Source organism: Phyllobates terribilis, unplaced genomic scaffold, assembly GCF_046119375.1.
Source record: "Phyllobates terribilis strain yellow unplaced genomic scaffold, ASM4611937v1 Scaffold_7__3_contigs__length_470593459, whole genome shotgun sequence".
Lineage (NCBI taxonomy): Eukaryota > Metazoa > Chordata > Amphibia > Anura > Dendrobatidae > Phyllobates > Phyllobates terribilis.
In genome coordinates, this window is record NW_027362767.1 from 19,915,260 (window position 1) to 19,932,977 (window position 17,718).

A 17,718-nucleotide genomic window follows, 5' to 3' on the forward strand; every position below is an offset into this window, starting at 1 on the left:
CTCATCTGACCAGAGAACATTCTTCCAAAACGTTTTAGGCTTTCTCAGGTAAGTTTTGGCAAACTCCAGCCTGGCTTTTTTATGTCTCGGGGTAAGAAGTGGGGTCTTCCTGGGTATCCTACCATACAGTCCCTTTTCATTCAGACGTCGATGGATGGTACGGGTTGACACTGTTGTACCCTCGGACTGCAGGGCAGCTTGAACTTGTTTGGATGTTAGTCGAGGTTCTTTATCCACCATCCGCACAATCTTGCGTTGAAATCTCTCGTCAATTTTTCTTTTCCGTCCACATCTAGGGAGGTTAGCCACAGTGCCATGGGCTTTACACTTCTTGATGACACTGCGCACGGAAGACACAGGAACATTCAGGTCTTTGGAGATGGACTTGTAGCCTTGAGATTGCTCATGCTTCCTCACAATTTGGTTTCTCAAGTCCTCAGACAGTTCTTTGGTCTTCTTTCTTTTCTCCATGCTCAATGTGGTCACACAAGGACACAGGACAGAGGTTGAGTCAACTTTAATCCATGTTAACTGGCTGCAAGTGTGATTTAGTTATTGCCAACACCTGTTAGGTGCCACAGGTAAGTTACAGGTGCTGTTAATTACATGAATTAGAGAAGCATCACATGATTTTTCAAAGGGTGCCAATACTTTTGTCCACCCCCTTTTTTAGGTTTGGTGTGGAATTATATCCAATTTGGCTTTAGGACAATTCTTTTTGTGTTTTTTTCATTGAAGACAAATTAAATGAAGATAATAATACCAAAGAATTTGTGATTGCAATCATTTTCAGGAAGAAACTGAGTATTATCTGACAGAATTGCAGGAGTGCCAATACTTTTGGCCAGCACTGTAAGGGCAGTATTAAAGTAGTTATATTCTTGTACATGGGGAGCAGTATTATAATAGTTCCCACTATAACTCATCATGCCCGATATATTTACTATAATACTGGTCCTATGTACAAAAACAGGATGTTATTTCAGTACTGATTATTTTAATTGCGCCAATGACAAAAGGTATAATCTACAAGGAACTAAATCACAAATCACCAGGGAAAAATTAAAATTGAGCAAATAATTAGTTTTATTGACCTTGAGGTATATCATGTCTTGCACTAGTCACATCCAGAGCTGCATTTGCATCTTATTTCCTATTGCTCCTCACATATTTAATTCTGTGCATTGTGTTAAAATGATGCATTTGAAGCAGCAAAACTATGCACATTTTTTTTTTTTGCAACTTGCTGATCACACTTCATATAAAACTTGTGTACAGCCGACTAACTATAGAAACTATATATTATTACTTCTCATGTTGATTAGATCTCCTTCTCTTGCTGTGTACACTGGATTTCCGTGACTTTTTCTTCCACTCCTTCTTTATTTTCAGTATCGGCATAATTGGTTTTTCTACGCCAGGTTCTCCTTTCCCTTTGAAGAAATAGTTGGAGTTCAGGAGAGTCTGGATGAACTTTCCTTCATCTGCCTTCTGCAAGAGGCTTTTTCTAGAAGTATTGGGGTCTACATGAGATGATTGAGACTCTACTATGATGATGTCCTCATCCCTTGTACTCCCCGCATCCCTCTTGGCTCTAATTCGAGTGGGTAACGAGAGATTTAGGGCCTTCTCTGAACAAGGTGGCAACACTTTGACCTTCTTGACAAGACTCCTCAAGGCCAAGTAAGAGAAGTTATCATCAGTCTGAGTTGCATTTTCCACTAGGACTACTTGATCTTGGCTTCCAGTGCCGGATTGGTCAACGCTGTTGCCTGTAAGACACAAATGGTAAAGCCGTGGTGGAGGGTTTTGGCTTCCCAACGAGTCCCGTATGCCACTGCATTGCTTCTGGCCGAGAGGTGGTGAGTCTCCGCTGCTACCATGGGATGATGCAAACTTTTTCTGAGTAATGAAGAGGTCTTGACTGTTATCGGACATGCCACTCGCTGCTTCAGTTTTCCGATCACCATTGGGCATGGTGTTCCTTTTTATCTTGGGCAGGGCAGTTGGAGAAGACATCGGGGAACTGGTGCACATGTGGCTTTGATGGAGTGACTCTGAATGTTTTCTTCTTCGTTGACAGATCCCATCATCGTGCCTTGATGTCACTTTATCTATCTGGTCTTTGGTGGCCTCTCCTCCATTGCTCCTCCTGTAAGTTTTTCCACCACTGATGTGTTTTGGAGCAGATGACGGGATTTCCTGGGACGTACGCTGCTTTTTTTTCTTGTTTTTCTTCACCTTGCCAGAAGACTCTGAATGTTCAGATCCCTGATGAGTGTTCTTGGCATCGTTCATTTCCTGAGCCGGGCTACTCTTATCGGAGTCCATGGCAGCCTTATTCCTCGCTCGTTCCTCTCTCCTTGAAGAGCTTGATTTGCCGGAGGAGCCGTTGACTTTGCTTGTCTCTTGTCCTACGACACAAAACTGGGATATGGTTTCACTCTTGAACTGAGGTGAGACACCCATCTTGTGACGCTTAGATTCCTTCTTAAGTTTATTTTTGCTTTCCGTACTTTTTAGAGAATTTCTCAAATAAATTAAAAATGAATTGTCCATCTCCGGTAAAGTTTCATCCAGCTTTAAAAAAAAAAAAAAGAGAAAAAGTTAAGCTACATTCTGATGCAGTAAATTATACAAAACCACAAATGACAAAAGAAATGACAACACTGACCACAAATGACAAAAAACACAAACCACGGCCAGTGGATACAAAGTGTTTGATGAGGCCACAGTCTGCATGGATGCCCTGCAATCTGTCTATCATAGGAGTCTGGGATGGAACATTTTTGCAGAGCATACACGCCCCATTATAGGTCAGCGGGTCAATTGGACATCACTGAGGTGTGGCGTGTCGTGACGGCAAAGGGTGCAATATGAATGAGAAGAGAGCGAGGAGCAGATAGTGATGGGATGAGTACCTTGTACGGCTGCGGGGCTGGAGGTTGCGGTGCTGGGGTCTGCGGGGCTGGAGGTTGCGGTGCTGGGATCTGCGGGGCTGGAGGTTGCGGTGCAGACGTCTGACCCATATTGTGCGCCGTCGTCTTTTTCTGAGACTTTTCTTCCATGTTTCTCTCTGCTTTAAAAAAATAAAAATATTGACATAAGAATCCAAAACCTAATGGGGGAAGGGAGAAGGCACCTCTATAGCCTGCACTCCGGGCAGCCGAGGTCTACAAACACCCCACATCCCGGGTACTGCACCCGCTGCACCACATACGTATCTGGGTGTATATATAGTGCACCCCCACATTATCACTGGGTGTATATATATATATATATATATATATATATATATATATATATATATATATATATATATATATATATATATACAGTACAGACCAAAAGTTTGGACACACCTTCTCATTTAAAGATTTTTCTGTATTTTCATGACTATGAGAATTGTACATTCACACTGAAGGCATCAAAACTATGAATTATCACATGTGGAATTATATACTTAACAAAAAAGTGTGAAACAACTGAAAATATGTCTTATATTCTAGGTTCTTCACAGTAGCCACCTTTTGCTTTGATGACTGCTTTGCACACTCTTGGCATTCTCTTGATGAGCTTCCAGAGGTAGTCACCGGAAATGGTCTTCACTTCACAGGCGTGCCCTGTCAGGTTTGGGATCATCAGTTGTGTTGTGCAGAAGTCAGGTGGATACACAGCTGATAGTCCTACTGAATAGACTGTTAGAATTTGTATTATGGCAAGTAAAAAGCAGCTAAGTAAAGAAAAACGAGTGGCCATCATTACTTTAAGAAATGAAGGTCAGTCAGTCCGAAAAATTGGGTAAACTTTGAAAGTGTCCCCAAGTGCAGTTGCAAAAACCATCAAGCGCTACAAAGAAACTGGCTCACATGACGACCGCCCCAGGAAAGGAAGACCAAGAGTCACCTCTGCTTCTGAGGATAAGTTTATCCGAGTCACCAGCCTCAGAAATCGCAGGTTAACAGCAGCTCAGATTAGAGACCAGGTCAATGCCACACAGAGTTCTAGCAGCAGACACATCTCTACAACAACTGTTAAGAGGAGACTTTGTGCAGCAGGCCTTCATGGTAAAATAGCTGCTAGGAAACCACTGCTAAGGACAGGCAACAAGCAGAAGAGACTTGTTTGGGCTAAAGAACACTGGTGACACTGTTGGGGATTTATTCAAAATTGAAGGCATACTGAACCAGCATGGCTACCACAGCAGCTTGCAGCGGCATGCTATTCCATCTGGTTTGCGTTTAGTTGGACCATCATTTATTTTTCAGCAGGACAATGACCCTAAACACATCTCCAGGCAGTGTAAGGGCTATTAGACCAAGAAGGAGAGTGATGGGGTGCTATGCCAGATGACCTGGCCTCCACAGTCACCAGACCTGAACCCAATCGAGATGGTTTGGGGTGAGCTGGACCGCAGAGTGAAGGCAAAAGGGCCAACAAGTGCTAAGCATCTCTGGGAACTCCTTCAAGATTGTTGGAAGACCATTTCCGGTGACTACCTCTTGAAGCTCATCAAGAGAATGCCAAGAGTGTGCAAAGCAGTCATCAAAGCAAAAGGTGGCTACTTCTAAGAACTTAGAATATAAGACATATTTTCAGTTGTTTCACACTTTTTTGTTAAGTATATAATTCCACATGCGTTAATTCATAGTTTTGATGCCTTCAGTGTGAATGTACAATTTTCATAGTCATGAAAATACAGAAAAATCTTTAAATGAGAAGGTGTGTCCAAACTTTTGGTCTGTACTGTATATAGTGCACCCCCACATTATCACTGGGTGTATATATATATATATATATATATATATATATAGTGCACCTCCACATTATCACTGGGTGTATATATATGTAGTGCACCCTCACATTATCACTGGGTGTGTATATATATGTAGTGCACCCTCACATTATCACTGGGTGTATATATATATATATATAGTGCACCCCCACATTATCACTGGGTGTGTGTATATATATAGTGCACCCCTCACATTATCACTGGGTGTATATATATATATAGTGCACCCCTCACATTATCACTGGGTGTATATATATATAGTGCACCCCTCACATTATCACTGGGTGTATATATATATATAGTGCACCTCCACATTATCACTGGGTGTATATATATATAGTGCACCTCCACATTATCACTGGGTGTATATATATATAGTGCACCTCCACATTATCACTGGGTGTATATATATATATATATATATATATATATATAGTGCACCTCCACATTATCACTGGGTGTATATATATATATATAGTGCACCTCCACATTATCACTGGGTGTATATATATATAGTGCACCTCCACATTATCACTGGGTGTATATATATATATAGTGCACCTCCACATTATCACTGGGTGTATATATATATATATGTAGTGCACCCCTCACATTATCACTGGGTGTATATATATATATATATAGTGCACCCCTCACATTATCACTGGGTGTGTATATATATATATAGTGCACCTCCACATTATCACTGGGTGTATATATATATATATATAGTGCACCCCTCACATTATCACTGGGTGTGTATATATATATATATAGTGCACCTCCACATTATCACTGGGTGTATATATATATATATATAGTGCACCCCTCACATTATCACTGGGTGTGTATATATATATATATAGTGCACCTCCACATTATCACTGGGTGTATATATATATATATATATATATATATATATAGTGCACCTCCACATTATCACTGGGTGTATATATATATATATATATATATATAGTGCACCTCCACATTATCACTGGGTGTATATATATATAGTGCACCTCCACATTATCACTGGGTGTATATATATATATATAGTGCACCTCCACATTATCACTGGGTGTATATATATATATAGTGCACCTCCACATTATCACTGGGTGTATATATATATATAGTGCACCTCCACATTATCACTGGGTGTATATATATATATATAGTGCACCTCCACATTATCACTGGGTGTATATATATATATATAGTGCACCTCCACATTATCACTGGGTGTATATATATATATATATAGTGCACCCCTCACATTATCACTGGGTGTATATATATATATATATAGTGCACCTCCACATTATCACTGGGTGTATATATATATATAGTGCACCTCCACATTATCACTGGGTGTATATATATATAGTGCACCTCCACATTATCACTGGGTGTATATATATATATATATATATATATATAGTGCACCTCCACATTATCACTGGGTGTATATATATATAGTGCACCTCCACATTATCACTGGGTGTGTATATATATATAGTGCACCCCTCACATTATCACTGGGTGTATATATATATATATATATATAGTGCAACCTCACATTATCACTGGGTGTATATATATATATATATATAGTGCACCCTCACATTATCACTGGGTGTATATATATATATAGTGCACCTCCACATTATCACTGGGTGTATATATATATATAGTGCACCTCCACATTATCACTGGGTGTATATATATATATATAGTGCACCTCCACATTATCACTGGGTGTGTATATATATATAGTGCACCTCCACATTATCACTGGGTGTATATATATATAGTGCACCTCCACATTATCACTGGGTGTATATATATATATATATATATAGTGCACCTCCACATTATCACTGGGTGTATATATATATATATATAGTGCACCCTCACATTATCACTGGGTGTATATATATATATATAGTGCACCCTCACATTATCACTGGGTGTATATATATATATATATATATAGTGCACCCTCACATTATCACTGGGTGTATATATATATATATAGTGCACCCTCACATTATCACTGGGTGTATATATATATATATAGTGCACCCCTCACATTATCACTGGGTGTATATATATATATATATTGCACCCTCACATTATCACTGGGAGTATATATATATATATATAGTGCACCCTCACATTATCACTGGGTGTATATATATATATATATAGTGCACCCTCACATTATCACTGGGTGTATATATATATATATATAGTGCACCCTCACATTATCACTGGGTGTATATATATATATATATAGTGCACCCTCACATTATCACTGGGTGTATATATATATATATATATATAGTGCACCCTCACATTATCACTGGGTGTATATATATATATAGTGCACCTCCACATTATCACTGGGTGTATATATATATATAGTGCACCTCCACATTATCACTGGGTGTATATATATATATAGTGCACCCTCACATTATCACTGGGTGTGTATATATAGTGCACCCCTCACATTATCACTGGGTGTGTATATATATATATATATATATATATATATATATATATATAGTGCACCTCCACATTATCACTGGGTGTATATATATATATATATATATATATATATATAGTGCACCTCCACATTATCACTGGGTGTATATATATATATATAGTGCACCCCTCACATTATCACTGGGTGTATATATATATATATATATAGTGCACCCCCACATTATCACTGGGTGTATATATATATATATATATATAGTGCACCTCCACATTATCACTGGGTGTATATATATATATATAGTGCACCTCCACATTATCACTGGGTGTATATATATATATATATATATATAGTGCACCTCCACATTATCACTGGGTGTATATATATATATATAGTGCACTTCCACATTATCACTGGGTGTATATATATATATATATATATAGTGCACCTCCACATTATCACTGGGTGTATATATATATATATAGTGCACCTCCACATTATCACTGGGTGTATATATATATATAGTGCACCCCTCACATTATCACTGGGTGTATATATATATATAGTGCACCCCCACATTATCACTGGGTGTATATATATATATATAGTGCACCTCCACATTATCACTGGGTGTATATATATATATATAGTGCACCTCCACATTATCACTGGGTGTATATATATATAGTGCACCTCCACATTATCACTGGGTGTATATATATATATATAGTGCACCCCTCACATTATCACTGGGTGTATATATATATATATATAGTGCACCTCCACATTATCACTGGGTGTATATATATATATAGTGCACCCCCACATTATCACTGGGTGTATATATATATATAGTGCACCTCCACATTATCACTGGGTGTATATATATATATATATATATATATATATATATATATATATATATATATATATATATATAGTGCACCTCCACATTATCACTGGGTGTATATATATATATATAGTGCACCCCTCACATTATCACTGGGTGTATATATATATATATATAGTGCACCTCCACATTATCACTGGGTGTATATATATATATAGTGCACCCCCACATTATCACTGGGTGTATATATATATATATATAGTGCACCTCCACATTATCACTGGGTGTGTATATATATATATAGTGCACCCCCACATTATCACTGGGTGTATATATATATAGTGCACCTCCACATTATCACTGGGTGTATATATATATAGTGCACCTCCACATTATCACTGGGTGTGTGTATATATATATATAGTGCACCCCCACATTATCACTGGGTGTGTATATATATATAGTGCACCCCTCACATTATCACTGGGTGTATATATATATAGTGCACCCCTCACATTATCACTGGGTGTATATATATATAGTGCACCTCCACATTATCACTGGGTGTATATATATATAGTGCACCCCTCACATTATCACTGGGTGTATATATATATAGTGCACCCTCACATTATCACTGGGTGTATATATATATAGTGCACCTCCACATTATCACTGGGTGTATATATATATAGTGCACCTCCACATTATCACTGGGTGTATATATATATAGTGCACCTCCACATTATCACTGGGTGTATATATATATAGTGCACCTCCACATTATCACTGGGTGTATATATATATAGTGCACCCTCACATTATCACTGGGTGTATATATATATAGTGCACCTCCACATTATCACTGGGTGTATATATATATAGTGCACCTCCACATTATCACTGGGTGTATATATATATAGTGCACCTCCACATTATCACTGGGTGTATATATATATAGTGCACCCCTCACATTATCACTGGGTGTATATATATATAGTGCACCTCCACATTATCACTGGGTGTATATATATATAGTGCACCTCCACATTATCACTGGGTGTATATATATATAGTGCACCTCCACATTATCACTGGGTGTATATATATATAGTGCACCTCCACATTATCACTGGGTGTATATATATATAGTGCACCTCCACATTATCACTGGGTGTATATATATATAGTGCACCTCCACATTATCACTGGGTGTATATATATATATAGTGCACCCCTCACATTATCACTGGGTGTATATATATATATAGTGCACCTCCACATTATCACTGGGTGTATATATATATAGTGCACCTCCACATTATCACTGGGTGTATATATATATATAGTGCACCCCCACATTATCACTGGGTGTATATATATATAGTGCACCTCCACATTATCACTGGGTGTATATATATATATATATATAGTGCACCCCCACATTATCACTGGGTGTATATATATATATATATAGTGCACCCTCACATTATCACTGGGTGTATATATATATAGTGCACCCCCACATTATCACTGGGTGTATATATATATAGTGCACCCCCACATTATCACTGGGTGTATATATATATAGTGCACCCTCACATTATCACTGGGTGTATATATATATATATAGTGCACCCTCACATTATCACTGGGTGTATATATATATATAGTGCACCCCCACATTATCACTGGGTGTATATATATATAGTGCACCCCCACATTATCACTGGGTGTATATATATATATATATATAGTGCACCCCCACATTATCACTGGGTATATATATATATATAGTGCACCCCCACATTATCACTGGGTGTGTATATATATATATATATAGTGCACCCCCACATTATCACTGGGTATATATATATATATATAGTGCACCCCCACATTATCACTGGGTATATATATATATATATAGTGCACCCTCACATTATCACTGGGTGTATATATATATATATAGTGCACCCTCACATTATCACTGGGTGTATATATATATATAGTGCACCCCCACATTATCACTGGGTGTATATATATATATATATATATAGTGCACCCTCACATTATCACTGGGTGTATATATATATATAGTGCACCCTCACATTATCACTGGGTGTATATATATATATAGTGCACCCCCACATTATCACTGGGTGTATATATATATATATATATATATATATAGCGCACCCTCACATTATCACTGGGTGTATATATATATAGTGCACCCTCACATTATCACTGAGTGTATATATATATATAGTGCACCCTCACATTATCACTGGGTGTATATATATATATAGTGCACCCCCACATTATCACTGGGTGTATATATATATATATATATATAGTGCACCTCCACATTATCACTGGGTGTATATATATATATAGTGCACCCCTCACATTATCACTGGGTGTATATATATATATATATATAGTGCACCTCCACATTATCACTGGGTGTATATATATATATATATAGTGCACCCTCACATTATCACTGGGTGTATATATATATATATATATATAGTGCACCCCCACATTATCACTGGGTGTATATATATATATATATATATATATAGTGCACCCTCACATTATCACTGGGTGTATATATATATATATATATATATAGTGCACCCCTCACATTATCACTGGGTGTATATATATATAGTGCACCCTCACATTATCACTGAGTGTATATATATATATAGTGCACCCTCACATTATCACTGGGTGTATATATATATAGCGCACCCCCACATTATCACTGGGTGTATATATATATATAGTGCACCTCCACATTATCACTGGGTGTATATATATATATAGTGCACCCCTCACATTATCACTGGGTGTATATATATATATATAGTGCACCTCCACATTATCACTGGATGTATATATATATATATAGTGCACCTCCACATTATCACTGGGTGTGTATATATATATATATATAGTGCACCTCCACATTATCACTGGGTGTATATATATATATATATATATATATATATATATATATATATATATATATATAGTGCACCCCTCACATTATCACTGGGTGTATATATATATATATAGTGCACCTCCACATTATCACTGGGTGTGTATATATATATATAGTGCACCTCCACATTATCACTGGGTGTATATATATATATAGTGCACCCCTCACATTATCACTGGGTGTATATATATATATATAGTGCACCTCCACATTATCACTGGGTGTATATATATATATAGTGCACCCCCACATTATCACTGGGTGTATATATATATATATATATAGTGCACTCTCACATTATCACTGGGTGTATATATATATATATATATATAGTGCACCCACACATTATCACTGGGTGTGTATATATATATATAGTGCACCCCTCACATTATCACTGGGTGTGTATATATATAGTGCACCCTCACATTATCACTGGGTGTATATATATATAGTGCACCTCTCACATTATCACTGGGTGTATATATATATATAGTGCACCCCTCACATTATCACTGGGTGTATATATATATATATATATATATATATAGTGCACCTCCACATTATCACTGGGTGTATATATATATATAGTGCACCTCCACATTATCACTGGGTGTGTATATATATATATAGTGCACCTCCACATTATCACTGGGTGTATATATATATAGTGCACCTCTCACATTATCACTGGGTGTATATATATATATAGTGCACCCCCACATTATCACTGGGTGTATATATATATATAGTGCACCCCCACATTATCACTGGGTGTGTATATATATATATAGTGCACCCTCACATTATCACTGGGTGTATATATATATATAGTGCACCTCTCACATTATCACTGGGTGTATATATATATATAGTGCACCCCCACATTATCACTGGGTGTGTATATATATATATATATATATATATATATATATATATATATATATATATATATATAGTGCACCCTCACATTATCACTGGGTGTATATATATATATATATATATATATATAGTGCACCCCCACATTATCACGGGGTGTATATATATATATATATATAGTGCACCCCCACATTATCACTGGGTGTATATATATATATATATATAGTGCACCCCTCACATTATCACTGGGTGTATATATATATATAGTGCACCCCCACATTATCACTGGGTGTATATATATAGTGCACCCTCACATTATCACTGGGTGTATATATATATATAGTGCACCCCCACATTATCACTGGGTGTATATATATATATAGTGCACCCCTCACATTATCACTGGGTGTATATATATATATAGTGCACCCCCACATTATCACTGGGTGTATATATATAGTGCACCCTCACATTATCACAGGGTGTATATATATATAGTGCACCCCTCACATTATCACTGGGTGTATATATATATATAGTGCACCTCCACATTATCACTGGGTGTATATATATATATATATATATAGTGCACCCCTCACATTATCACTGGGTGTATATATATATATATATATATATAGTGCACCCCCACATTATCACTGGGTGTATATATATAGTGCACCCTCACATTATCACTGGGTGTATATATATATATATATATATAGTGCACCCCTCACATTATCACTGGGTGTATATATATATATATAGTGCACCCCCACATTATCACTGGGTGTATATATATATATATAGTGCACCCTCACATTATCACTGGGTGTATATATATATATATAGTGCACTCTCACATTATCACTGGGTGTATATATATATATATATATATATATATATATATATAGTGCACCCCCACATTATCACTGGGTGTATATATATATATATATATATATATATATATATATATATATATATATATATATATATATATATATAGTGCACTCTCACATTATCACTGGGTGTATATATATATATATATATAGTGCACCCCCACATTATCACTGGGTGTATATATATATATAGTGCACCCCCACATTATCACTGGGTGTATATATATATATAGTGCACCCCCACATTATCACTGGGTGTATATATATATATATATATATATATATATAGTGCACTCTCACATTATCACTGGGTGTATATATATATATATATATATATATAGTGCACCCCCACATTATCACTGGGTGTATATATATATATAGTGCACCCCTCACATTATCACTGGGTGTATATATATATATAGTGCACCCCCACATTATCACTGGGTGTATATATATATATATATATAAATAGTGCATCCTCACATTATCACTGGTTGTATATATATATATATATATATATATATATATATATATATATATATAGTGCAACCTCACATTATCACTGGGTGTATATATATATATATATATAGTGCACCTCCACATTATCACTGGGTGTATATATATATATATAGTGCACCCCTCACATTATCACTGGGTGTATATATATATATATAAATAGTGCACCCTCACATTATCACTGGGTGTATATATATATATATATATATATATATATAGTGCACCCTCACATTATCACTGGGTGTATATATATATATATATATATATATATATATATATATATATATATAGTGCACCTCCACATTATCACTGGGTGTATATATATATAGTGCACCCCCACATTATCACTGGGTGTATATATATATATATATATATAGTGCACCCTCACATTATCACTGGGTGTATATATATATAGTGCACCCCCACATTATCACTGGGTGTGTATATATATATATATATATATATATATATATATATATAGTGCACCCTCACATTATCACTGGGTGTATATATATATATATATATATATATATAGTGCACCTCCACATTATCACTGGGTGTATATATATATAGTGCACCCCCACATTATCACTGGGTGTATATATATATATATAGTGCACCTCCACATTATCACTGGGTGTATATATATATAGTGCACCCCCACATTATCACTGGGTGTATATATATATAGTGCACCCCCACATTATCACTGGGTGTATATATATATATATATATATATATATAGTGCACCCTCACATTATCACTGGGTGTATATATATATATATAGTGCACCTCCACATTATCAGTGGGTGTGTATATATATATATATATATATATATATATATATATAGTGCACCCCTTACATTATCACTGGGTGTGTATATATATGTATATATATAGTGCAACCCCACATTATCACTGGGTGTATATATATATAGTGCACCTCCACATTATCACTGGGTGTATATATATATATATAGTGCACCTCCACATTATCACTGGGTGTATATATATATATAGTGCACCTCCACATTATCACTGGGTGTATATATATATATATATAGTGCACCCCTCACATTATCACTGGGTGCATATATATATATAGTGCACCTCCACATTATCACTGGGTGTATATATATATATAGTGCACCTCCACATTATCACTGGGTGTATATATATATATAGTGCACCTCCACATTATCACTGGGTGTATATATATATATATAGTGCACCCCTCACATTATCACTGGGTGCATATATATATATAGTGCACCTCCACATTATCAGTGGGTGTGTATATATATATATATATATATATATATATATATATATATATATATAGTGCACCCTCACATTATCACTGGGTGTATATATATATATATATAGTGCACCCCCACATTATCACTGGGTGTATATATATATATAGTGCACCTCCACATTATCACTGGGTGTATATATATATATAGTGCACCCCTCACATTATCACTGGGTGTATATATATATATATAGTGCACCTCCACATTATCACTGGGTGTATATATATATAGTGCACCTCCACATTATCACTGGGTGTATATATATATATAGTGCACCTCCACATTATCACTGGGTATGTATATATATAGTGCACCCCCACATTATCACTGGGTGTATATATATATAGTGCACCCCTCACATTATCACTGGGTGTATATATATATATATAGTGCACCTCCACATTATCACTGGGTGTATATATATATATATATAGTGCACCCTCACATTATCACTGGGTGTGTATATATATAGTGCACCCCCACATTATCACTGGGTGTATATATATATAGTGCACCCCTCACATTATCACTGGGTGTATATATATATATATAGTGCACCTCCACATTATCACTGGGTGTATATATATATATAATGCACCCCCACATTATCACTGGGTGTATATATATATATATATATATATATAGTGCACCCTCACATTATCACTGGGTGTATATATATATATATATATAGTGCACCCCTCACATTATCACTGGGTGTATATATATATATAATGCACCCCCACATTATCACTGGGTGTATATATATATATATATATATATATAGTGCACCCTCACATTATCACTGGGTGTATATATATATATATATAGTGCACCCCCACATTATCACTGGGTGTATATATATATATATATAGTGCACCTCCACATTATCACTGGGTGCATATATATATATAGTGCACCCCTCACATTATCACTGGGTGTATATATATATATATATATATATATATATAGTGCACCCCCACATTATCACGGGGTGTATATATATATATATATATATATATAGTGCACCCCCACATTATCACGGGGAGTATATATATATATATATATATATATAGTGCACCCCTCACATTATCACGGGGTGTATATATATATATATATATATATATATATATATATATATATATATAGTGCACCCCCACATTATCACTGGGTGTATATATATATATATATATATATATATATAGTGCACCTCCACATTATCACTGGGTGCATATATATATATAGTGCACCCCTCACATTATCACTGGGTGTATATATATATATAGTGCACCCCCACATTATCACTGGGTGTATATATATATAGTGCACCTCCACATTATCACTGGGTGTATATATATATATATATATATATATAGTGCACCCTCACATTATCACTGGGTGTGTATATATATATATAGTGCACCCTCACATTATCACTGGGTGTATATATATATAGTGCACCCCTCACATTATCACTGGGTGTATATATATATAGTGCACCTCCACATTATCACTGGGTGTATATATATATAGTGCACCCTCACATTATCACTGGGTGTATATATATATATAGTGCACCTCCACATTATCACTGGGTGTATATATATATATATATATATATATATATATATATATATATAGTGCACCTCCACATTATCACTGGGTGTATATATATATATATAGTGCACCCTCACATTATCACTGGGTGTATATATATATATAGTGCACCTCCACATTATCACTGGGTGTATATATATATATATAGTGCACCTCCACATTATCACTGGGTGTATATATATATATAGTGCACCGTCACATTATCACTGGGTGTGTATATATATATAGTACACCTCCACATTATCACTGGGTGTATATATATATAGTGCACCCCTCACATTATCACTGGGTGTGTATATATATATAGTGCACCCTCACATTATCACTGGGTGTATATATATATATATAGTGCACCTCCACATTATCACTGGGTGTATATATATATAGTGCACCCTCACATTATCACTGGGTGTGTATATATATATAGTGCACCCTCACATTATCACTGGGTGTATATATATATAGTGCACCCTCACATTATCACTGGGTGTATATATATATAGTGCACCTCCACATTATCACTGGGTGTATATATATATATAGTGCACCCTCACATTATCACTGGGTGTATATATATATAGTGCACCCTCACATTATCACTGGGTGTATATATATATAGTGCACCCTCACATTATCACTGGGTGTATATATATATAGTGCACCCCCACATTATCACTGGGTGTATATATATATATAGTGCACCCTCACATTATCACTGGGTGTATATATATATATAGTGCACCCTCACATTATCACTGGGTGTATATATATATAGTGCACCCTCACATTATCACTGGGTGTATATATATATAGTGCACCCTCACATTATCACTGGGTGTATATATATATAGTGCACCCTCACATTATCACTGGGTGTATATATATATAGTGCACCCTCACATTATCACTGGGTGTATATATATATATATATAGTGCACCTCCACATTATCACTGGGTGTATATATATATACAGTGCACCCCTCACATTATCACAGGGTGTATATATATATATAGTGCACCCCTCACATTATCACTGGGTGTATATATATATAGTGCACCCCCACATTATCACTGGGTGTATATATATATAGTGCACCCCTCACATTATCACTGGGTGTATATATCTATATATATATATATATATATATATAGTGCAACCCCACATTATCACTGGGTGTATATATATATATAGTGCACCCCTCACATTATCACTGGGTGTATATATATATAGTGCACCCCTCACATTATCACTGGGTGTATATATATATATATATATAGTGCAACCCCACATTATCACTGGGTGTATATATATATATATATAGTGCACCCTCACATT

The 17,718-nt window shown here is 35.6% G+C and overlaps 1 protein-coding gene across 1 annotated transcript; it reads right to left on the reverse strand.

Annotated features, from left to right (window-relative positions):
- Positions 1-1,120: 1,120 nt before the first annotated feature.
- LOC141152830 (uncharacterized) lies at positions 1,121-3,075 on the reverse strand. Its single transcript, XM_073637482.1, has 2 exons — positions 2,922-3,075; positions 1,121-2,580 (listed from the first exon to the last, which is right to left on the reverse strand). The coding sequence occupies exons 1-2, from the start codon at positions 3,066-3,068 to the stop codon at positions 1,306-1,308; spliced, it is 1,422 nt and encodes a 473-aa protein (XP_073493583.1). The 5' UTR covers positions 3,069-3,075; the 3' UTR covers positions 1,121-1,305.
- Between the last annotated feature and the right edge of the window lie 14,643 nt (positions 3,076-17,718).

What these genes read in the sequence shown, in the direction of transcription:
- LOC141152830 (XM_073637482.1), bottom strand. Translation starts at nt 3,068, where the DNA reads ATGGAAGAAAAGTCTCAGAAAAAGACGACGGCGCACAATATGGGTCAG. An exon ending in CAGCCCCGCAGCCGTACAAG is followed by an intron (nt 2,581 to 2,921) that starts GTACTCATCCCA and finishes TTTTTTTTAAAG; the next exon opens with CTGGATGAAACTTTACCGGA.